This window comes from Cyanistes caeruleus, chromosome 1 (assembly GCF_971803275.1).
Source record: "Cyanistes caeruleus chromosome 1, bCyaCae1.hap1.1, whole genome shotgun sequence".
Taxonomy (NCBI): Eukaryota; Metazoa; Chordata; class Aves; order Passeriformes; family Paridae; genus Cyanistes; species Cyanistes caeruleus.
In genome coordinates this window covers 104,784,098-104,809,375 of record NC_141701.1, presented here as the reverse complement: position 1 = coordinate 104,809,375, position 25,278 = coordinate 104,784,098, and the positions used below count along the sequence as shown (strand labels likewise).

Genomic DNA, 25,278 nt, shown 5'->3' with positions numbered 1-25,278 from the left:
ATTTAATTTGAATGCATAAGTCACTGTGATGAAACCGATTTCCAAAGGCAGCTGAGTCATGCTCTTAGGAGCTCAGCTTCGTTTACAGCATCCTAAAAATATGGGGGCATAAAGTAACTCCAAAGAAATGAGGTGAAAAGCCAGGTAGCAATAGAGCATCCAGGCTAATCAGAAGACCTGAGAGAGGTGGATTTCCTCTTGGTCTGCAGACCTGTCCTCCAAGCCTGCCTTATTAAGCCTAGCCTTGTGGATATGTGACGTTTGTAAAACACCCAACAGAAAATGGGTTTGTTGCACTGACTTGTGTGTAAACTCACAGTGCAATCTGGACGAGGCAAAGAGATTCTGATCCTCAGTTTGTTACAAATGTCACAGTTTGGGATAATTTCTGTTGCCCAAGATCACTTGTGCAACTTAAAATCAATTGTGGTATTTAATTACAAAAAGCCCAGTTCTAAAGTAATTTGTATTAGTGTGACTGTAGGTGTCAGAGGCAGCCAGGCAAGGGTGTGAGTAGGATCTTTTTCAAAGTAAAAGCAGACATTCAAACAGATTATTTTGACTTTAAAAATAAGGATGATCTAATATCTTAAAGACATTTTAAGATATGTTTTTCCAAATATTGATGATACATTAGATATTGAAATTGTTTTTTATTTTGTGAATAGAGGTAAAATCAGAGTCTGTTGTCATGCAAAGAAGTATTTGTATAATGTTTGGTAATGAATTTGGGTAGCCTAGGGCAGAAGTTACACACTGGAGAAAATTTTATATATACAAGTGATGGAACAGTCAATCAGAGTTGGAAATTATGCAGTTCATATTGTTTGTGAGAGCAGCTTACAAGTGTGGGGAGCCACTGAAATTGGCCAGGTTTGGTTTTCTTATGGATAATCTTGCTTTACTGATGCCAGGGTCTATGCCTGCCTACTTCCTACAGATCTCTGACTGAGCCCCGTGGTGCCCAGTCATCTTCTGAAGTGGCTTTAAGACTCAAAAATCTGTCAGTGAACCCTAAACACCAAGATGTCGGCATCTCTGAAGCAGTACACTTTTTCTCCTCCAGCCTGGGTTTCATATTGCATAGTGAAATTTTCAAGGGATCCTTGTGAAGACTAGTTTGTGCATGTTGCTCAAGATGGGTGAACAAATTGTGTGGTTATTCTTCAGTCCTCTCCCTGAATACTGGCTTTCCCATAGAGGTTTGCATGAAGCTGAAACTCTAAATGTTATTTCTGAGGCATGAAACTGCCAAATGGTTCCAGAAGAAGTCTTACTCACTGTGCCTCAAACTTTGAAAAATCTCTGTTTGCCTAAAATGGCTTTTCTTAGGGTAGCCACTTGGCATTGTTGATCTGAATTTATTTTGCCTTACAAGAGTAGACTTTTTACTCAGCAAAATTCATGTAGGGCATGAGGGGACAGAGACCTGAAGGATAAATCATTGAAAGTATCAAGCAATCTAAATAAAATTCATATTATTGTCACTTGATAAGTTTTTCTGTTAATATATCATCCTTGCCTTTGTTGTCAGAATGGTTCTGTACTCTTGTTAGACCACATGGAAAGTGACTCAGTGAAGTAACTTTGCCATACTATAGTCTCAGGAATTTATTAGACCAGTTAATTAGTTTTTCTAGCTAAAGTGAGACTTGACAGGGATTTGTAGTGATGAATAATCTCCCTTACTTGGTAAATCAGTGCTTTGCACATTGTACATCTATTGCAGTCACAGCGCTCTGCACACTGTGCCCAGAGACAGGTAACATGGCTGATGACATCCCACAGAAATTCCCAATAGAACAAAAGACAAACAAATAAATTCTCCCAAAGTTTTCCCCCCAAGTCCCATTCAGATGACTTTTTTTCCTTCATGCCTTCCCCTATTGCATCTCTCTCTCTCTCTCTCTGCTTCACATGGAAAACAATGGAGAAATAAAAACAAAAAACAAATGGCTGAAGAAAGAAGAAATTGGACTTTGGAAATACAAAATAAACTTTTAAAGTAAAAAATTCCCAATAACAATTAAAATGTTTTTCACTGTAATAGTTTTTCCACAGTGAAGGCAGAGTTGTTCTTCTGTTAAAAAAATACAGAAAATTGTTCTCTGTATGGAGCAACAGAGGGAAGCAGATGAGTGTCCATGACCTCACTGTGGCTGTCCCACCTGGAAATTACCCAAAATGGCCTTCAAGCTACTTAAATGTCTCCCTTTTGCATAATCTGTGTGAGAGTGGAGCAGGATATGTTTGCTGTGCTCCTTTCTTCTCATGTCTCTGCATTCATGTGTTTGTGCAGCCTGATCTCTGCCCCCTGTTTCACAACAAATATTTATTTCTTTCTTCCTCTGGAGCCTCTCCCACATGGAGCGAGCACCCAGCAGCATTCATATTCAGCCTCAGCATTTGTGTGGGTTTGAGATAGAGCTGAAAAAGTTTTCTAAAAAAAAAAGGAGGTAGTACAGAGACAGGATAGATTCATCCCTTTCTTTACCTCCTGCCTTGCCAGAGATGATGAGACACCCCTGACTCCCAGCTCCCTTTGGGATGCTATGATGAAATAGGGACAATATGAAGGCTGTTGTGTTTAGATGAAGCTGCCAGAGCTGCCCACTTGGAAACTGTGGTTTTGTGAGGACTGAGGCAAGCAACTGGGCTCTCAGTGCTTGCAGCAGTAGCCATGCTGACAGAGGTGATCTGGTACGCCCACTAATGAGAAGTGATGCAGATCTTGACCATTCCCTCATGCTGACATGCCATGTTCCAACACAACCATTTCCTGCCTTTGCCCTTGTGTATTGCTTATTTTAGAACACAAAGCCTCCAAAAGTTCTTGTTCTACTCTAGTAATATTTCTTTTGTCTGTGTGCACAGACAGAAAAAAATTAAGAGATGTGTAAAAAGAATGTAAGAACTTTCTTTCTAGAAACTGCAGAGCTGCACAAGGTAGTTAAAATATATTCTGGTCATGGTATCTCTGTGCCTTCCTTAGAAAGCTGTGTGCACCCAAGGATTGTTAGCACTTCTATGTTTTGCTGTGTTGCAAATCATCATCAACCAAGCTGTAAGTTAATCTTATCCACCAGTGGAAGGAAGTGTAAAAGAAGTCCTGCATAGAAAAATTTATGGCCCTGAAATCCACACTGGTTCTGACTTCTTCTCCATTTTATTAAAATCAGTGGCTGTTCAGGCTGTAGGGAAAAACATTTCTAATGTGACACAGTTGCCATAGGAAAGGAAAGACCTAATGAAGCAGAAGAGCATTGGGCTTCACGAGGTACAGTGAGAAAAATCTACCTTTTTATTACATCCAGATATCAGAGAACACCAGCTGTGTATCACCCTTAGTATGTCATCCTCCTGTTTACATGAGTTTATGTCACAAACCTGTCCCTTAATGCAGGTTTTGAGTCATGGTGTGTGCCTAGTGAACCCACCTGCAGGACACAAACTAGAAGGAGCTGCTGAAAATGCACCAGGGTGAATGGACCCTGTAAGTCCTCACTGTATGGAGTGTACTGGAGCTCGCAGAAGCACTTATAACTTAAAATGTATTACAGCCTGTAGAGAAGGTATTTAAGTGGTGACACAAAAAAAAAAAAAAAAAATAGGGGTTAAATATACCTTGCAACTGGTGAACAAGTGTTATATTTAGGATTTACAGCTTTGTGTGATGCTGTCTTAACTCTGTTCCTGTTGAAGCAAAGACAATGCACAGTGCTTAGATCTTTAGGTAAGTTAAGGTCTGTGGAGAACTAATCTTTTATTAGATTAGTCCTAATGGTGAGGAGAAAATCAGATCATTTTTCAGGTACACAAGATCTACTTCTAAGACTCTGTGCTCATCCCTCTCAAATCAGTAAGAGGATGAGAAATGTGTAAAGCACCACTCTGAATGTCTGTGAGACTGAAAATTCAGGCTGTGTTAGGCACTGAGTATGTGTTTGCACAAGACAAACACTGCTCTTAACTGGCTACTAGACACTGTTACCATACAAATAATAAATCTTGTAAAATTGCAGTGAAAAAGTCTGCCTGTCCTCATCTTGCAAAATTTTCCTGTCACTCATTGGTAACACTGCTGGATGCTCTACTCCAGTGAGGGTTCAGCACAGAGGATATTACCTGGTTCTCTTTCAGAGTTATCTGTCCCTGTTCCTTGCAGCCAATGAATGTCCTGATACACCTGTAAATCTTCTCATTTTGTTGCACTCTCTGAACAAAGTTAGCAGGAAAATATCCAGTTCTGTCATCAATTCTCCCCTATGAAAGAAACATATTGACAGTAGAAGACTGTTAACTTTAAGTAGCAGCTTTAACATGAATTCAGTATTGAAAACAAGATTTTTTTTTTCCTTTTGGAAAGAAAACAGATATAAACTGACTAGCACATACCTTCCACCAGTCTTCATTAGAGTCTTCCAGAAGGGTGATCATATCCCCTGGCCTGTGATTAGAAGAGAAATAGTATGTAAGATGACTCTTAATTGTCATGTTGAATCAGCTTCCACAATTCCCTTCTAATAGGAAGGTGGTCCTTCCATGATTATTTTTTCTGAGCATTCACTGAAGATAGACTCAATAAAGTGGCCAGGTTTTCTTCAGTCACATATGCTAATGTAGGAAGAGAGTGTCTGTATCTTGGGGCTAGATCTTTGTTTTGAGACAATGTCTGTGAACTGGAAGTTTTGCTTCCTGTTTATTAAGGAACTGTTTAAAATACAGCCCCCCTTTGTTAAATGCATTATCGCTTTACTTTAAGACATTTCACACTGTTGGGACACACTAATTCATCATCTGTGTTTTCAAGCTGTGATTGCAGAAGGAAGGCAGCAGGAAAATAGTTCTATTTTACTGACAAAGGCAATTAGTCAGCAGGGATATAATTCTGCCCAAGAATGTCTTTTTGATTTGAATGGGACATATTTACCTTTATAGCGTGTGGTGCTGAGTTGTAATTGCTAACTATCAGCATCCAACTGACTAGTTCCAAAGCAGAGCTAGGAAAAGAATTTGTCTGGAAACACTAATAACAAAATTTTCTAAGCTGAATTTGTGAAGGTAGTTGAACAGCTATTTGACCTTCCCCCCCCGCCCCCACCATTAAGTGGTGACACTTAATCAACATTCCTACATGATTATAATAGTGGTATGTTGTAGAAAGTAAGTGGGAGACCTTTCCAAAGGGATTAACTCCAGAAAGCTCTGTTTGCTGGATTAGAGACATTTCTTGATCTAAATAAAATTAATTGTGACCCCTCATTATTCAGCTTTCCCTGTTAGGCTCACTGTGTTGTTGAGGTATCAGCACAAGAGCCTGCAAACACATCTGGAGCATCTCTTATGATGGATAACAGGTCCAATTTAACAGGTGTCTTCAGAACCAGCATAGGAAACGTGGACCTGTCCAGGATGCAGCTGGAGGTGTGGTCAGTGGTGGGCCTCTTTGGTCCACTTCCCAATTGGTTATCATTGCTGCTGACAACTGGAAAAACAGGCATTTAGTCTTCTAATGCTGTGCAATCCAAAACAGAATTTTCCTCAAGCCCTCCTCAAGAACCTGTCTCAATATGTTTGGAATAATTTAATGTTGCTGAGGTGAGGAAGGAAACCAGACAAAATGGATAACTTGGTATCCCAGTGATAAAAGATTTTTTCAATGGGAATGAATATCTGAGTCCTTTACTACAGTTAATATTTTATATTAAATACTCAAAGGGTTTTTTATGGAACCCATAACTTCAAAGTGAATAGTGTGGGGCCAACACCACTGGAGCCCTTACACTGAAAGGAAAAACACTTTCAACAAGAAGGATTTAGAGGGCCTTGTCAACCCAGTTGTCTTCAGCCACTGTTAGAAAAATAACCCAGAAAATATAAATTTGTTTGGCTGTCAGAGAAAGATGGCAATTGAACCTAAAGTTTCTCCCTTGTCATTTATCTGAGCTCAGAGAATTTTAGGTTGAAGGCCTGCTGATTTTGTTAATTTGTTAATTTTTGTTAATTTGTTTTTTTTTCCCTAGAAGAGAGCTATTATGGATGTCTTTAATCTCCAAAAAGGATTCAAAATAGAAATCCCATCTGGACCTGTTATTTTTGCATCCTACATTTAGGCTGCTAATTTCTGATAGGGGGCAACCCGCTTGGTTCTTACTACTGGTTGAAATAAGTCAGGTCTCATCTTTTTTTCTGTAAATTACAACCCTGGATAAGTTGTCTTCTCTACCTCAGTGATATGGATTTCAGGAGGTGGCAAAATAAGCATTTGTGTAGGTCCCTTCCAACTATTCTAATTTCTATTCTATTCTATTCTATTCTATTCTATTCTATTCTATTCTATTCTATTCTATCCTATTCTCTATTCCTATTCCCATTCCATTCTATTCTCTGCAGTGTCTGGAACATGGGGTTGCTTGTCTTCAGGATTCACTCTTGTAAAGCTATCTCTTAGAATAAGTGTATTACTGCAATGTCCTACTATTTTACTTATGCCAGAGCACTGGAAAATCTGACTGACTGCTCCTGCTGTTAGGGAAGAAATTCAGGCTGTAATAACTTCTAATTTCAGCTGAAGTCAGGGCTACACATCTTCACTGCAGTAATCTGCCCCTCACTGTATCCTCTCAGAGATGAGCTGTGAACTCCAGAAATCTGCCCTAACTCTTCCTCTCAGTTCTTCCCCTGCTATTTTTCTTTTTTGTGATGGAGCTGATGAGCGCCTGGCTGGTTCCTAACTCGGGTTCCCAGGACAGTGCTTGTCAGTCTTGACAACATTGCTCTGCCCAACCCACCTCCAGCCCCTCACTATGCTAAATGGGAATTCATGCAACTGAGTTGGATCCTGCCTGGTTTTGCAGTAACAAAACAGCATTTCCAACTACTGGGCATTCCTTATGGAGCAATGTTAACACATATATTACTGAATTTCTGACAGAGGGACAAACAGCACTGCTGTGGTTGAGTACCAATAGTCTAAAACCTATCTGGTATCCTTGGAAAGAGCCTGGTGTCCCCTGAAAGAGCACATTTCAGACCACAGGCTGGTTTTCCCTCTAAAATGTGGAACAGGAGGATTTTGAAGGTTGATGTATTTTCTGGATTTCTGTGTTTGGATGAGGATGGTAGTCCAGTGCAGGCTTGCCTGAGAGATGTTCTATGTCATAGAAGAAAGGCATAAGATGGAATACACTCCTCAAGAGCAGGATGCAAAGGGGGATCTCTCAAGCAGAATAGCTGGCAAGTTTCACTAAAGGTTCTCATATACTGAGGTTATTTTCTGAAGAGCTGACATTCCTAAAATAATGATCAGGAAATTCCAGTAAAGCAGAATGATAGGAAAACTTGTAATTTCTCCATTACATCCTGCCTTTTAGTTCCAGAGCAGTGAGAAGGCACAACTGGGAACAGGAAAAAGGCTTTCAGTGTTGAGGTGCTGAGGAGAGGGGCATTTCTCTGTCAGTTCCTTAAATTCTGTGGCACATGCATGATTATTTTGGTATAGGGATACCTTGAAGACAGGTGACATGTTTCACAGTAAGATCTCTAGCAAGACTCATGCAAAATGTGAGTAGCATGAACAAAATAATTTCAATGAAAGAAAAGTTGTTTTTCCTTCAGTGGGCTTGGATTAAGCCTTGTAATGCAAGCAACTGATGCAGAGGAAATAAGTGCTAAAAATAGCAATTAACAAGGTTATTTTGCAAAGTTCTCATGTGAAAACACTGCCATTCAGCAGCTGGACACCATTCTCTTTTTTCAGACATGACTGAATAAGAGAGAGGATCAAACAGGACTGGTAAAATTTTTAGCATTAGCATGAGATCTGGTGGAGAATTCCTAGCTGAAAACTTCTGACTGAAAAACAAAGCAACTAAGAACATTTTATTGCTGAAAGCTGTCTTGCTCCTAAAGTGATATAAGTATTTTTGAAACTTTTAATCTATTGTATCCTTGCCAAAAGAATTGGCCATCTATTCTTTTTAACAGCGAGAACATCTTTGTATCTAGATGGTTGCCTCTATAAAAAATGTCTGTTAAAAATGTCAGAAGAAACTCTCCCTTCCTCAAAGTCACATGTAACCATATGACCATCAGTGCAAATGTGTCAAATCAACTAACAAATATTTTGGAGTTTACCTCATCTCCAAGTCTTCATTTTCTTGTGGTACAAATTTGTACAAGGCAACATAGGTGTTCATTTGTAACGTGCTTTTATAAAATGATCCCTTTAAAAAAAAAAGAGAAAGAGAAAATTTAAATATCTGCTCTGTAAAGGAATTTGGCTTGCTTTGTTACAGACAGAGGAAACAGATCCTGGTATTACAATAAATTAGCCAGAATCATCTTTCTGTTCTCACAGCTTGGAGGACTATGGCCCAGGTACATTGCAGGCCATTAAGGCAGTAACTATCTTAATTTAGAAAGAAGATTACTTGAACTCCAGGATCAAATTCCAGGCTTCCAAAGAATACAAGCAGAAATTTGCACTGGCTGGTCTTTGGGACAATTCTTAAAAATGAGTGTGCATTTTTTTCTCTCTGTAGCATATATTATAACTCTTATGAGCCCAGAAGTGTATTATTGGCATTATATAATGTGTCTAGTCTAGACTCCTCATTATGGACAGAGATAGAATTGTACAGTGCACAGGTCCAAATTCAGAGCAGGAAAATCACTTTTTAAAAGTGATTTTAATGTGTGAAAGGTTTTTGTATTGGGTTTTCAACAGAGAAGACTAGCTATTCTCTCTTCTTGCTTTTTCCACTGTTATTCTGAGGGGAAAAAAGCAGCTAGAACAAACATTTAATAATTTTCAAAATCAAATTGTGATTTTTACATTATGGCAGTTCTATTGTAATTACATGGACTGCACACTGGGTCTTTTGTATTCCCAAATCAATTTGCAGTAAGCAGAAAAACACAGTGATGACAAAGGAAAAACCAAAAAGCCATTCAGGAATGTATATTGCTTCCAGCCATGGCCAGAGGCCCAGAAATGGTGTAAGAACAGGACAGTCAGAAATCAGTGACCCATCAGACCTAGTCAAGGTCCTCAGACAGCCATAAAAACAGGAGTTTTACATGAGTTCCCATTACCATTGCATCATCACAAAATCTATGTTCATACCGGGGAATGTATACTTTTTGGTTCTTCTCCAAAGTGTTCTGTGCCGTTTTCAGAGTATGTAAACACTGAAATAAAGAAAACACATGACATTTTAGGAGTAGTTTAAGACTCTTCACCTTAACAAGATCACCTCCATTCCTTCACTTGCCCATCCTTTTCTTCACAAACACATATTTCTGGGACTAGTTTACATGGTAGTTGACAACCTAACAGGTTGAGAATTGGAGAAGCTTTATGAGGGAAACAGTAAGGTTGCTTGATAGCAGAGAGTTGTACTTGGATATTGAAAAACATGACAGTGTTCTTGTAACAGATAAAAGACAAGCTAAACGGCAGCCACAACATGTACGAGAAAGATTTTGTGCAAGGTGACAGGCATTTATAAGCACTTCTCTGACAAAATGTAAGACAATGCTGCAGCCATAAAGTTCAATCTGTGAATGTGAAGGGAGCATGAGAGATGATACCTGCCACACTTAACATGAAAATGCCACAAGTTGTGTCAGGCTGTCCTGACTGCAGCAGACCTGGGGCCTCAATATGCTCCTCACTAAGTCCTGTTGCAAAGGGACTCTGACCCTGCAGACCATCACAGGTATCAGAAGGAAAACCTTAGAAATAAACCTAATTTCCTGTATCATTAATATAGGGGGATATATATATATATATGTCTGGCATCTGTAGAAAGGAGTTTAAAGTGTTGCTATTACAATTTGACAGTGTTTAAGTCCTATTAAAATCGCTATGCTTTGTTTTTCATATTCAGAAGAACAGGAGTTAGGAGGCAAATTGAAGATGTTCTGGTGAATACTGAGTTGGGTAACCTAGAGCCTTTTGGACTTGCATAAAGTCATTCACCAGATGAAGTAAAAGTATTTCAGCACCATGTTTGAAGTAATTCCTGTTTGGTGACAGAAAATAAAGCAAGTTACTAAAGCACAGCCTCATGAACTGTGGAGCTGACCCAGCACATGGGGAGGGAGCTGAACTGTATCCTTTTGATGGCTGAGAAGTGCTCACCAAAACTGGCTTTGCAGGGAGGACATCCCATATTTGATTCAAGGGGAAAATGCTCAAATCACTGTTGATAACAGGCTCACAGATGTCACTTAAAATACAGTATGGCTTTTGGGACTTCTGTTACAGACAGCAGTTCACAGCAGTGAGAGTGTAACTGATTTAGAGGAGGCTGAAGAGCTGGAAATTAGGTATGCCATCATCTCACTGTGATCCCCAGATGTAAACTGGGGAGCTTTGCTTCATAAGATTTATGCCAGGGCCTGAATGAAAGAATCTCCCCTTGAAGCTGTTGTCATAGGAGTTCTACAAGGAAAATTGCATGGCCACACATGTGCTGGGTCCTTTTACCAGGTCCTTTTACCTTTTCTGGAGGCTGTCTTTTCTGCTGTTTCCCTTTACCAAAGAGCATCAAATGTACATTTTCCTAAATACTTATTTACAGAATGGTATTTTAATAGGAAAAAAACCAAACAACACAAACTCAACCAGAATGGACCTGAGTCATCCAGGCATTAATGTGGAACTTCCTGATAAAGAGGCAGTGGACAACTGAGGAAAAAGGAGTCATGAGTCACTTTGCAAAACCATTTTTAATGTACTTAAATTTTTAATCTATGTTTAATTCTTGGTCTCTGGATGTTAATAGAAGGCACTTCAAGAAGGCCATAGAGGTATGTTGCTCATATCTCCACCCAACAGAAATCAATCTATTTTCATATTTGTTTGCCCTAGCATCAGCAGACAAAAGAAAATAAAAAAAATTTAAAAAAATTAAAAAAAAAAAAAAAAAAGGAAAAAAAACCCAGGGATTTTTGCACTCTGAAAATGATTTTACCATTTCCATAGCTTGTGGAAACAGTGCAGGCAGTTTATTAAAACTCTACCAAGAGAAAATTTTTGGAATGACTGATGCATAATTTATATTCTGAGCCTCTAAAGGATGGATTGTAAAAAAGCCAGTGCTGATCAAAGGAATTGTTAATGTGTCGTGGAAGTTATTTGGAGGTTTGACACATGCTGAGTTTTTAAACTAATCTCTTTAAGTATGTTCCTTGAATGCTTTTCTGTGCATTCAGTGAATACTATCTCAAAGAAAAAAAAAAGTTTCTCAAGGTTTCAGAAATGAAAGTATTGACTTGCAAAGGAATAAAAAGTCATCTGAACATTCAAACAGGGTTGATTTAATCTCAGGTGGGCAGGATTAAACAATGTGGTGCAGACTAAATTCTCTAACCAGGTCAGGTCAACTTGCCCTTGCAAGACAGAAAATTTAAAAATTTTAGGAGAAATCAGATAATATGGATGAGACATTCACAAAACAAGAGGAAGGAAATGACAACACAGTGAGGAGAGGTGATAGGATCAAGAGGGGAGGAAAGGAATAAAGAGGTGGTGTAATATAGAAACAGACAGCTGAAGCTGGCCTTTTACCTACATGAATTGGTAGCAGTATGTAAGGAGCACTGGGGGTACCATGAAGAAAAAAGTTATGCTCATTGTGGTTTGTTTCTGTTCTGTACATCTTGTGAGATTCAGCAAAGGAGATTTCAGGTGCTGCTAGAGAAGTTGTCCTGATGGTTTGAGCCTGAAATTGTGCTGATCAATAACTCTTTTTGCTTATGACTTCCACCATCATGACTGAATTCAAGAACAGGGTCACAAACACCAACTCTTGGTGGATGAGATTTCATTACTAAACTTTTGACGCTATGCTGCTTTTCAAATCTCATCAAGCCAATGATGTAAAAAAATGTTACTTTTGTACTGCAAATCAAATGAAGGAATTGGGCCATTAATATTTCTGAGCACATACTACAGTTGTACTGAGCAGCTGCAATTATAATCAAAATTCACTGCATTCTGTATTTTACAGATGTGAAGATCTGTTATGATTCATTTTCTGTCCCAAAGAGGTTGTGATATACAAAATCATGCAGAAAAATCAAACGTATGGAAAAGAAAGTATTTTTTTGGTTCTGTTTTGCCAGCGTGGAAGTGAAGCATGTTAAGTCTACAGTCATGATTATGAAGTAAAGATGTGATAGGCAATGGACCTGAACCTTGTCCAGTAGCAGTTTTGGACACACCACATTAAGGAAAGTGGTGGCTTCAATTTCATCTGAATGGCAAAAAAAGCATTCCTCAAATCCTTGTACCAACTCACCTCCTGCTCTGAAAACCAGAACACCGCTAAACCTGGACATGCCATGACCCCCCACCTGAAACAGGCTGCACATGGGGCTTTACACCTGAAGGTGCTGTCCTGGCCTGGGGGCACTCACCGCTGTTGCTGCGTTTTCTGCTTATGTCAAGGGTGCCTGCAGAGCTATTGGCTTCCTCCGGAACTTCTACCAGGTCAGCTGTCTGCAGGGACAGAAACAGCAAATGAGACGGGTTAAGCCAGAAAAATGGACTGATGGAATGAAATAAAACCACAGCAAGGGTCTTTGGGAAATTCAGTACTTGAGTGGTGTCAGAGGAGAGCAGAGTCAGCCTAATGGGATGGAAGGAAACATTGGATGTGGTGATGCACAACACATACCTACTGCACAGAGAGCAGTGAAAGCCCAGAAAAAAAATTCCAGACCAAGTTTGCAGTCTGGAGCACAAAAGTTTTCTGCAGTATAAAATAAAATGAAAGTTAAGGAACAAAGGATTATGTTAAACAATGAGTTTCTCTGTACAAAATAGAAAGGGCATGAGGGAATTTACAGATTCTGCAGGTATACTAAATAGTTATCATCCAGGGAGACTGAACATTAGTTGAAACTACTGAGTTTTAATTTATCAGCCCCGAATATATTATTCAGTAAAATAACTGAATATTATATTATAATATTATTCAGTAATGTAAAGGTCATTTTAATTCTGTTAAAATGCTGTAAAAGAAAGAGCTAGAGTGCAATGGAGTGGATGAAGTCAGTCTTTAAATATCTGCCCTCACTTTCTTTTAAAACAGCCATCTGGCCAGTATGGTTAGGGAAATTGAAACCTAAGTGCTGCTTTTAGAATTACTATGATTTCTTCTTTGTACCATATTAATGTCAGTCATGATTAGGGACCCAGTGTTCCAGGATGTAAGAAAACATGAGATGACATAATCTCAAGCCTCAGAAGTATACTCTGCATATGGCACCAGATTCCTTGGTTGGGTAGTCAGCTTCTCCTAGTATAGCCCAGCAGGAATGAGGAGCTGCTCCAAACAACTCTGTGCAACTTAACAAAACCTCAGTCATTGAACTCTTTACATCTTTCATAACCAGAAGAAACCCAAAGACTGAACTTGAGTCAGGTGCTTTTGGTAATCTGAATAAATGTAAATACTTACATTGTTCCTAAGTTTAGTTTGTTTCTAGCTCACAAATTTTAAGTCACAAGAAGGATTTAATGTTATTGCATGACACTTTACAATTGCACTGTACACACAGCTTGCTCTATTGCTTTTCAGTCCAGGGCCTGCATCACAGGAACACTCCTGTTTTTGTTTAGGGAGCAGAATCTGAATTGCTTTATAGATTTCACATAGTTTCTTTCCCTTTTACTGGTGTTGACAGCAAAGCTTTCTTTAGAAAGTACTTTCACAATTTTATTTCTCCTATCTAGTACTTTCCTAGCTACTTCTCCATGAAGGAAACCAATAAACAAAGGGGTTGAAAGGAGACTTATGCCACAGGTGTCTTGTTTTCCTTGCTATTTTAAGAATATATACTTTGCTGTTCTGTTGCTCCTTGTTTTTAGACTCAGCCTTTTGCAGCAGGTCATATTGTCTTGCATCTTGCCCAAATAGGTCACCAGAGGATGAGAAGGCACTGCAATAATAAAATTTACACAGGTCCAGTGTAAAGCATATCTATGGATTCTGATTGCTGGGTGGAGAAGAGAAAGACTGGCTTTGTTGAAAGACTAAGTCCCAGCTGTTTTTCAGTTCAGTGTTACAGCATATTCCTCAATTTTCATAGACTATCTTCATTATTGCTGCTTAGCAATTAATGTTATTTTGTTAAGTTCTAGTGCATATGGGATGTGTGGTGACTGTCTATTCAGTATATTGCTCATCCAAATCCTTCTGAGGCAACCTCATTTACCTTTAATGATTTTTCACTGAATGACTACATGACAAATGGTCTAATAGAAATGATAGAGGTGCAAAGCTGCTTTTGAGAGGAGCTAATCCACAAAAAAACTAACAAGAACTGGATTCACATTTACATCACCTCAAGTGCCTTTTTGTATAAATGTGGGTTGCAGAAGCACAGTTTTGAAGCAAGCAGTAGGTAGTAAATCTGGAGCATATGGCCTCTTTCTTTTATGGGAAATGCAGAATCCGGGCGGAAAAATCAGTGAGTACGTCCACACAGCTCAGTCATGTTAAAAATACTTTGGCTAGTTTAGAGGAAGGTGGTTGTCTCTACTCTCTGCAGAGACATGAACTGCTTGCAGTATGGAAGCTTCATGGCTGTAGGGGCAAGGTACAGCCCCTAGGCCAGTCACCTTTGCTTTTCACCACCTTCAGCAGGAGCAGCTCTGCTGACCCAGAGAGAGGCATTGGACAGCTTGGACACCACCTGCAAGGTGAAGCAGTGTCCCAGGTGTCTCCATGTCCCTGGTGCCCCTAGTTTGGTGACATGGCAGAACCTTGAGGCACGTTCCTTCTCCCGGGGACTCAGCACAGCCTCACAGCTGAATTGCTGCTTCTGCTTGGAGAGGAGCAGAGCAGCCCAGAGGTGACTATCTCTGGGGAAAGGTCATAGTCCCTCTGAGTTACTAACAACACGTGCTTCTAAAGGCTCTGTGCCACATCCCTGCTGCAGTCACTGGTCCGTTCTCCCAGGTCACACATCACTTTTAAAGGTCCGCCGTTCCTTCATCTTGTTCAGGGTTGTGTCTACCCTGTTTTTTTATCCTTGTCTCAATCCACAAGCTTGTGCTGGCAAAATGTATGGTTTCTCAGGTCTGTTTATTCAATTCTCTAAAGTGTTCTATTTCCTGTATGCTGACACATGCTACAATCTCTCTCAGCTTCAATACCCTGGAGAAATTCCTGTAATGAACTTGTGTTCCTAATTCTACACCCACACCCCACCTAGTTATGATCAGCTCCCTAGAGTAAGCTGACACAGCATTAGTCATTTCTACGCTTGAGTCTTCATTTATAATTCAACATAAACGTTATTGATTTAGAAAGCAATAATTACATTTATAGAAATTTTGTTTCAAAGGAAATTAAATAATTGAAAGAAAGAAATGTAATAATGCGACAGAAGGTAGAGTCACTCTGGGTTTAAAAAAAAGAAAAGAGAATTAGCAAATTCCTTTTAAAGCACAAATGGGGGTGGATAGAGGACATGTCCCTTAATAAACTCCTTGCAGACTTCACTTAATTCTTTCTTTAATTAGTTTGTCTTTCCTGTCTGACATGAATTAATGTCTGCTTAGAGTCCACCTATACCATCTGAGATTACAGGTCAGCTGTGTGAGTGACCATGCATTTAAAAACCAGGGAAATGTAACAAAGATATTACAGATATTAAACAGACAAACATATATTAGCATGGCTTGGTATTAAACACATAAGTATTTGCTTTGAGACTGAGAGACCAACTCTCATCATGTCTCTGTGCCCAGTGATTTGTCTTATGAGATGTGCTCAGAAGAGATTGTCATATAATGTGGGTCTGATTTCTGAAGATGACAACCAGCTTTAGCCTCCAGTGGATTCAGGTGTGGTGGTTTTTTTTATTTTTTTGTTTGTTTTTGTTTTTTGTTGCTGTTTTTTTCTGGTGGGGAGGCTCTCTTTGGAATGGAAGAAGACCTCAAACATTAGGTGTAAGCGCCTGTTTATGAGAGGCTGAGAGGGTAGGAAATGTTCCTTTAACACCACGAAGGACCTTCTGATCTCATGGATCCCAATACTGGGATAAATAACCATTTCTGCAAGGAAGAAATTGCCAATGTTACTGTTGAACAAGGTATGGGTGTAGCAAAGACAGGGCCAAGGGGACTATCCATTCCCTTGTTCTCCACCTCTTCTACCATGGTCCTGAAGAAAGTGACTTTTATGATTGGAGAGAGTGAATGACAAACATTATCATTAAGGCCAAAACCTCCCTGTCTGGATACAACAACCTGAGCACACCTGTCTATATTCAGGGTTTGGAGAGAGAAGGATCTGTAATGCCTCCCTTAGGATTCTGCAGCGGACAGAGGTGGAGGTCCCAGTCCCTTACTTTGTTGCAGTAGCAATGTCTTAATTTTGTCTGGGCTTATACTGGGGTCATGTACTTTTAAATCTAGGTTTTGAGGACTCCAACTCATCATTATCACTTGTATGAAGGGCAAATATCACTATGCATCTACTTCAGCCTGACAGTTCAACATCTCTGTTACACTTCTGTGTGGACATGCAAAATAAAAACATTAATATTTCCTTTTCCAATCTGATAAAAACTGTTCACTAATTTAATTAGTACTTTTCTCTTTTTCTCAGCAGTCATCTAAAAGATACATAAAATTTGCAAAAATAACTAGTTTTCTGGTCTCAATACAGAACACGAGAATAAGATTTTAGGGTTTTTTTGCATTTTGAAATACAAGTTTTGTGAACTCCAGCAGAAGCTCATGTGAATGAATATTTGTTGTTCCAGAAAGAAAATGGAAGAAAGATGTGGGATACTTACAGAGTTTCTGTTAGGAGAATCAGACCCACTTCCAGAACTTCCCTTTTTGGTTTTCTGGGCTAAAGAAGTCCCAAAGCGGAGAGTTTCGTACACAGGGTCAACCTTATTTCCACAGGCTGCAACAGAAGGAACAAAACATGTATCAATCAATACCTTGAGAATATTTCTGATCATGTTCCTGCTTAACTTGGAGCAACACCTGCCTCTACCAAGAGGTTGAGCTGTATGCCCAGAAACAATTTGAGAGAATATCCTGGTCAAAAGTGAGTGTTGAACTTAATGGAATTGCTGTCAATATTCTGCTGCCTCTCTACTCCCATGAAGATCATCCTCTTATAATGGCTCTTCAGTTCTTGGCCATTGCCTTGTCTCTCTTCACCTGATATTCTCCTTCTCTAATCATCACTGGTGCTGCCTGTGTGGAGGTAAGGAAGACAAAATACTGGGAGGTTCTAATCCATGTTTGTCTCTACCAGTGACTTCTTAGATCACTCTCAACAGCAGCTCTCCCTCTTAGCTAGCCACAAAAATCAACTCCTATGCAAGAGAAATGGATGTCTTCACTGGGAACAAGAAAATTCAGTTCAAACTCTCTTCTACATATTGTATTTTTGGACCTCAACTTCCCTTGTGATACAAGGCCGTGGGCATGAAGATTATGACACGTTTGTAGCACTATGCAGAAGGAAGGAAATTTTAGCCAAAGTACTGAGAAAATACAATAGATTTTGGATTTTGGTAATAGCAAATCACATCTCATATTTTTAGCCAAAGTTTATTGAAAGTGCTTATATTACTTCTGATAAAAATGGTAGGTGTTTTTTAGAAAGAGAAACTCAGATGAAATCCTTGTAATTTTTGTTTTTTTAAACTGCTGACAGTAACAATGCAAATGTCATCAGACAAGTAGTTTTAAACTGACTACCAGTTTTAGCTCTTATTTTTTTGCACTTCCAGGTCTGCCTGGTTAGGAAAAATATTTTCCAGAATAAACTTAGCTTCTCCATTTCAAAATGTTTCTCTTTAGAAATTTGGTATTACAGGGAGGAAAAAGTGGTCTTTTAAGAACTCAGACAACATGTAGATATAATCAGTAAACAATATGAGGAAAGTAAGAAATATGGATGAAAAAGCATCCCTCAAAAGCTGGACCAGTGATTTGAATGCCTCCTGCTGTTCTGATCCCCCTCTTTTTAATCTATTCTTTCCCAGTCTCACACCCTTATCTCCATATTTCAGTGTTTCTTCACTTCTGAGTTCCTACCTTGATCTCAGGTAGTCATTGTTATAAACAGTCTAATTGCTAAGAGGTATGCATACAGGGTTTTGAGTGAAACACACAATGAACACACCCTCTCCTCTTCCAGCTTTGTATCTTTGAAGTGGTCCTTTCCTGAGATGGCAGAAGGGCATCCAGTCACCGAAAGGAGCTGGACGGCTGCTGAGGGTAAATACCATGGCTGGAAGTCTGCCGCTGCTGTTGCAGAGCATTGCCAAAGGAAGACTGAATGGAAAAGCAGTCAAAACCTACCAATAGGCATCACTTCTTTGATGCAGCCAAACTGTTCGTGGATGAGCAGTGGTGAGCTGTAGTACCGTCGAAATCCCTTTGGCTGGGGGGAGAAAAAGCAAAAACAAGTGAAGTGCATTGCCTGCCTTGACTGCTGAAGTAGAAATAGCCTCAGCTCTTTGGTTAATGGTGGAACATTGTGGTGAGGCTGGAAATTTGCCTCCTGTTGTTCAGTCACTGTGAGGTTTAGAGATCAGATGTTTGATTTTTCTCCTAGAAAAAAATCAGTTTCATATATTTATGTACAAGCTGGGGCTCATTTTCAGCTTTCCTTTCTCTTTTGACTTTCACAAAAGCAGCACTACTTAATTGCAGCAGAATTGCTGAATCATTAGAGGTTCTAGGAAGTTTCCCTATCTTATATAATGTGAATTTGCATTGTGTTGTATTTGTTAAACATATGACTATCCTTCTTCATCCTAACTCCAAATCCTGATGTCCCACATATGCACATGTGAAACCCAAGGAATTTAGAACCTTTCTACAGGTTTTTCTAAGGTTTACTACTGACTGACTGCAGCTTCCACTTCTGGTTTGATTTTTTGTGGTTTTTTTTTTTTTCTTTTCTCTTGTAAGGTCAAAAAGCTCTCCAACCTGTTACCAGGTATTCTCAGTATCCCCCTGTAGAGAAATGCACCATAACAATTCAAGTTATTATTAAAGAATACCATAATATGGAAAAAAATGGTGCCTATTCCACTCTAAAAAATGTATCTCAATTCAGGCAAATGCTTAGTACTCCAAATTAATGCTTTCAAGGCACTGGAATTTCACAAATGGTCTCTGATTTCCAATGTCTGCAGTCTGTGAGAACTTCTAGTCACAGTGAGAAGTGAGGAAGATTCGCATAGATGTGCATATATTCCATATCCTCTGTTCAGTGTACCTCAAAACCTGATAGACAACTAGTTCTTTAGGTACTGAGCTGCAGAAAAGACTGAAAAAGACTGAAGGGACTGATAATCTTGGAGTTTTAGAGGAATAAATTCCAGATTCTTCAGCCTTTATTTACCCCCAAGCTAGATTCAGACAGAGCATCAGCATGAACTCACAAAACTCCTGTGACTATGCTGACAACTTCCTGACGTAAATTTGGTCTCTATTTCTTTGTTTTTGTAAACTGATAATGACAAGACCTGAGGCTGGAATCAAGAAATGCATGAATCAATTAACATGGGATAATATTTGCCTTGTCCAGGGATTGTCATTGAGCCCTTCACAGACCAACTTCCTGTACCACAATGCCTCATACTAGAACTATGGTCATGGTTTAGATACATAAAGACTTGCCTCAGGGATGTAAGCAACAATAGCTTTCAGTGAACACTCTTGTGTGGAAAAGATCTTTCCAGTGCAAGGTAGGGTTTGTAGCACTTTTGAAGTTAGTGCTTGCATTTTCCCATCACTTAACACAGTAAAACTTGTTTGCTTTTAGCTCATAGTTGTCTCAAGTGCCTTCAAGTTGCAACAAATCAGAGAACATCCGAAACATGAATCTATGTATTTGCCTTTCATATTCTAATTGGTTTTTTTACAAGTTCTTTTGCCAAAAGTAACCAAAAGGAACCATATTCCTGTAAAAGTGAACAAGGTGGGTTAGAATTATCTCATACATGGTGTACTGTCATTGCCAGGCATGAGATTTTGCTGCTCAGAAGACAACCCAGGCACTAAAGTGATGTGTCCATATAGAGGCAAGCTCCTCCCAGGCTCTCCTGCTGAGAGCTTGCTTCAAATTCTGTAGTGTCTTACTGTGAAATATCCTTTGGGGTTTTTTTTAAGGTGAATTATTCTTTTTTATTCAATCTCTAACAGCAGAGAAAACAATAAAACATAATTTGAAGGATTTTTCATTTGTTAAGCCCTACTGAAATATTATGATTAATTTATAGCATTCTTTGAGAGGTTTACACTACAGCAAGCACAGCTGAAATCAATGTAATTAATTTTGTTAGCTAGCTAAATTTGTATTCTGTAACTGTATTTTCACATCCACAAAGAAGATCAGATTTGTGCTTTGGTTTTGTTTGCATTCTTGTGCAGCAGCAGTTGCCCAAATTGACAACAGGGCACCACCTGGCTTCATTTTTCCCACCTCAATAAAGTGATCTGGCGTGGGTTCTGTTAATGCAGCAGCTAAATGCACACCTGGGGTTCAGGCACACAAAGAAAGTGGCTCCAGCACAAGCTGCCCTGGGCTGCTCACTTACCAGCTTGCCCATGCAGCGCTGCTGTCCGATGCTGTCTGCGCACTTGTGGTGGATGCTCATCTTACAAGCCTTACAGCGCAGTCCGTGCTTAGCGTTTGTCCCTGTGAAATGCATGGCAAAGATTGAATTAGACAAAATCAATAGTTTCCATCCACTGAAACAAGTGACCTGAAAGAACTGACGGGTCAGTTGCAGTAGAGCAGATATTGACAGCATTCTTTGCCTTGCCTACTTTTAAAAACGTGCGTTCGTGCACCCATTGTCTCTCCATTTTAGGCAATTTCCCTCCAGTCTCCTTCCCAAGCTGCTGCCTTTAGATATATATTGGACTATACTCTGCTATATGATAATCTGACCAACAGTGTCTCTGCCTCTTGAACACCAAGCAAAACTCTTTGTTATTTTGGGAGGTCTTGGCATGGCTGTGCATGGCTGAGGGAGCCACTGAAGGAGCACCTGGGCTCTGGAGCAGCTCTGGGGAGTTGGGCCACCAGTAGAGGCCCAGGTTTTGTGGGTGAGAGGTACCTCCAGGCACATGTGAAAGGGTTAACCCAGCTCCCTTGCCATTGCTCACCCATAGGCAAACACATTCCTATTTGTATGGTTGCTTTTCCCTGCGTGGTTGCACTGGATAAGTGTGCTGTGAAGATTTTTTTTTTTGAGTTGTAGTTTCTTTTCAATTACACATGCTCAGAGCAATACTGACAATTTCTCCCAGGGACTGCTGCTCTCACCATCTTGGGCCAGAGCTCAGAGGGGGCAGGAAGGGCTCTTTGCATGTCCCTGAGTGGAGCAGTGAGGGTGCCACAAGTTTGACAGTGCTCTCCTCCCTTGACAGTGGAAAAGTTATATGTCACATCTAGGGGAGCTACAGAAGAAATTTTGCTTTAAGAAGTAGAATTCTCCCACTAGGCCAACAGTAGCTCTGCATTAGCTTCAGTGAGGCCCTATGTTTAAATTACAGACCCAAGTCTGCCTGCTTCCAGGCAAGAACAGTCACTTTTATTCATACAACCATAACACTTCCTAAACTATGCAGGAGCAGTGATGCTGCAGCAACTCTTTTATTCCTGCAGGACTGCATAAACAGAACAAGTAAACAATGTATCTGTTCATTATATCTACTGTGAGAGTAAGTATGAAATGAGGTAATAAAAAACCCTAAAAACTCTTGACATTTTAACCGGCCCTCATTAGTCAGACATGATAAATATTAGTCAGAAGGATCCTGCATCTGAAAGTACTCATTAAGTTTGTTGGTTATTTGAATAGTCAAAGCCATGTACCTGCTGCCAGTGAAGTGACCTCAGAAAGAAGCACTTCAGGGAAGGTTTCATCAAGTGGGTGCCAAAGCCTTGTGTTCACTTTCAGAGGACGAGGTGTCTGAAGTGGCCACTTTTCCAAGCCAGATGAGGCAGGCTGAGGTAGCCATGGGCTGTTGCGGTGAGCCAGGCTCAGATGTTTCACCTGTCAGCTCCCTTTAGGACAGGGAACCCAGATCCTCCCCACCTTCCTACAGAGACTGCTGGAGAGATAGGGACTGAATGGGGTTGAGTGTGCGGAGTGTCCAAGGGACTTCAAGGGAGTGGGGTCAGCTCCTGGTCCCCACTCATTGCCCCTTTCAACCCCCTTTCAGTGTGTCCAGACATCCTTTCCTTCTCTTTTCTTTTCTGGGGTATTTTTTCCTAGCAAACTCAGGATTTCTTAGAAGAACACGTCTGTTTGGTTTCTTCTTCCTGCATGGTTGCACTTGGATTAGTGTGCTGTGAGGATTTTTTCAGTTACAGCTTCTTTTCAATTACACATGCCCAAACCAATATTGACTTCTGTGGCTTTGTGCTTTTATTACTGATGATGGAATGCTGAATCACCCTTCCTGATGATCAACAATTGGCACTGAGAAAAGAGTGGTTCCCTCACAGTTTTTCATTATATTTATAGGGCAGAATGCAAAAAGGAAAATGACATCACAGTTGACCTATGCAACACATCAGTACTTACACTGGGTCTAATTCTCCTCTCATGCTGGTATGTACCAAGTTACTCTTATACCAAGTTACTCCTAAGATTTAGCTGTGAAAAGGCAGATAGTCTTGCAGACAGTCCTTCCTGCTGGCTATTATGCTCTTCCAGCCATTTTAGTGTTAACTTTGCAAGGTGGATATTGGTCCTTACATGTTATAACCATGTGATCACAGAAGATACACATTTGTCAAAACAACTGTGCTCCCAAATGATGTGCAAAATGAATTTGAAGCATCTGTTGCTCTCAAAAATCAAACCCTGACTCTTTCAGAACAGAAATCTGTGGTCATGTGAAAATGAGTAAGAAAATTACAAAAGAACAGCCCTGTATTTTCCATTGCTGAGTGCCATATTTTTATATCTGAGTAGCTAAGTAGTGGCTTCAAAGAGAAGAAAAGTAGTTCAGTCACACACTTGAGTCTACAAGAAGTCTTTGTAAATCAAAATGAAATCCCTGTAACTACCAAAAGCTCCAATCTTCAACCCATTTTCAGTTGTAACTACTTGGTTTACAGTGGGGCTACCTTGGAAAAAATTTCCCTGCATCTCTCCGCCTCCCACTGAGGAATAACTACAGAGCTTGGAGAAGAAGCATTTATGTGGTATTTATGCTTAACCACCATATCTCGAGCTCTGAAAATGGCATTTCTACAAGACACATATTTTTTCCCCCACAGAATAATTCTTTCTTCAGTTTCTCTTCCCCATTACACTAAATCACTCAGAGAACCATTGCTAAGCTGTTTCAAAAATAGTGCATGCCAGGAATCAGATAAATACATACCGGCAATGTACCTGACCCAGAACTTCCTGAGATTCAGAAATTAGGCACAATCACAGTCACATCACAGAGAAGAGATTGCATTCAGTACAGGTGTAAATGAGACCAGGGTTTGACTCATTGCATCAATTCCTGGCCTCCCATTTTTGCAAACATTTTGACCTTGCAGACGCCTGAATGGGGCAGATTTTAGGAGATATCTGGTTTGAAATAGGTAAAAAGCAGACAGAACATGGGTCTTGCAAGGAAGTTATTTAAGGAAAAGTGAGTACAGTGAGAGTTCTACAGTCATGCATCAGTATAAGAAAGTTATTTCCTTATGCCTAAAGTAATGGCACAGGATATAGGAAAGTGTTGAACCATTATTTTCCAATAAATTCCCCTGGAAATCACAAGAAAGTTAGGAATATGTCTGAACATATATTAAATAATAGAATAAGTGGTATTAATAAACCATAAAAGTAAAAAAAAAAATTAAAATTGACAAAAATAGTAACAATAATAGCAATAGCTATGAGAACAAAATAGGGCAGACTATTTGAGGATAATTTTCTTTCACTGCCATAGGGTACTAGGTCTTGTTCAAAGTTTAATGCCTCTCTGTGGCATGGTTATTCCCACTGGGTTAATCTTCCTGTCGATTGAAGCATGGGGCAGAGAGAGTTCACATTTGAGCTGGTTCCGGTTAGTGAAGTCTTGGACACTAACACAGTCTCCTCAGGGACATCTACTGAACATTGGTTGATGATCTTCAAGCCTGACCATCACCACTAGGTTGATTCCTGTCCCACTAAATAGGTGATGGCCTGATTGCAGCCTACTGTTTACTCCCACCAGCAGATATTCCCCTATACCACCGTTTAAGCAAAGCTGGAAGTAGTCACTGCTATGTCTTAGCCCACCTGGAATAATTTCAATCAGAGGTGAATCAGAAGTACAGGAACAAAAGGCTTAACAATTAAGCTCCATTTGGAGGAACCCGAGTACTTTTTACTCTGGTTTTCATTCAAAGGGGGAGTAGACTAACAGCTTTGATAGCTTTTCTATTACCTTCAAAAAGCAATCATCCCTCCTGCTTTCTTTTCCAAAGACCCTTATTAAGGTTACTTAAGCTGATTGCTAAATACTGATCAGGACAGAACAAAATTCTACTCAGTTGCTTTTTGGTAGCTGTCTGGGGATGTGATTTTCACTATTTTTATTCAAGGCACACTACTTCATTCACCAAACAGGTCAGACAGCGTTTGATTAATGGGCAGTTCTATTCAACATTTATTTTTCACTTTCCTCAGTCAGTGTGTGTCTTTAAGCATCATCTCTTGAGTAACGTGTTAGCCTCATTCCGAATACAAAGTGATTAATGGCCTAGTGAGTTTTCTCATGGGCTCGCTGTCTTTGTCTCTTGCCAAAACTTGTATGAGATGGCTCTCATTTAGGGGACTAAGGGGTAAAACTGTCAGAGGTTGCACTAATATTATTTTGGCCCACTTGCATGTTTAAGTAGTAAAAACTGCAAACTTTAAAACAGTGGGTTTAGAATAGAAAGTACTAGACATGTTTATCTGACTTATAGTGTCCATGAACACTTAACATGTCCTCTTCAGTGAATGAAGCAGTGTCAGTGTAGTCATGAAATTCATACAGGGAAAAAGACACACAGAAGTTTGAACAAATGTCCTCTGTGTCCTATTCATTAATGTATCAACTATCTCCAGGTCTGTATAGGCTAGTATTCCTTTTTCAAAGAACAACAACAACAAAAAAAGGCAAAACTGATGAAAGAAACAGTATTTCACTGGAAAAAATGAGGAAATATCAGGTCAGAATACTGAGTAGCTCTTAAGTAATCTTACAAATGAGGTTCTGCC

The 25,278-nt window shown here is 39.7% G+C and overlaps 1 protein-coding gene across 1 annotated transcript in view; it reads right to left on the bottom strand.

Moving 5' to 3' along the window:
* The window catches only part of STAC (SH3 and cysteine rich domain), a 69,979-nt gene that overhangs the window by 7,043 nt on the left and 37,658 nt on the right, over nt 1-25,278 (bottom strand). The window contains exons 3-10 of the mRNA XM_023919458.2: nt 20,605-20,705; nt 18,356-18,437; nt 16,825-16,940; nt 12,430-12,511; nt 9,128-9,192; nt 8,137-8,225; nt 4,396-4,447; nt 4,126-4,263 (exon numbers count right to left, since the gene is read on the bottom strand). Of these exons, the coding sequence (XP_023775226.1) occupies nt 4,126-4,263; nt 4,396-4,447; nt 8,137-8,225; nt 9,128-9,192; nt 12,430-12,511; nt 16,825-16,940; nt 18,356-18,437; nt 20,605-20,705 (725 nt within the window). The remainder of the gene's footprint in view (nt 1-4,125; nt 4,264-4,395; nt 4,448-8,136; nt 8,226-9,127; nt 9,193-12,429; nt 12,512-16,824; nt 16,941-18,355; nt 18,438-20,604; nt 20,706-25,278) is intronic.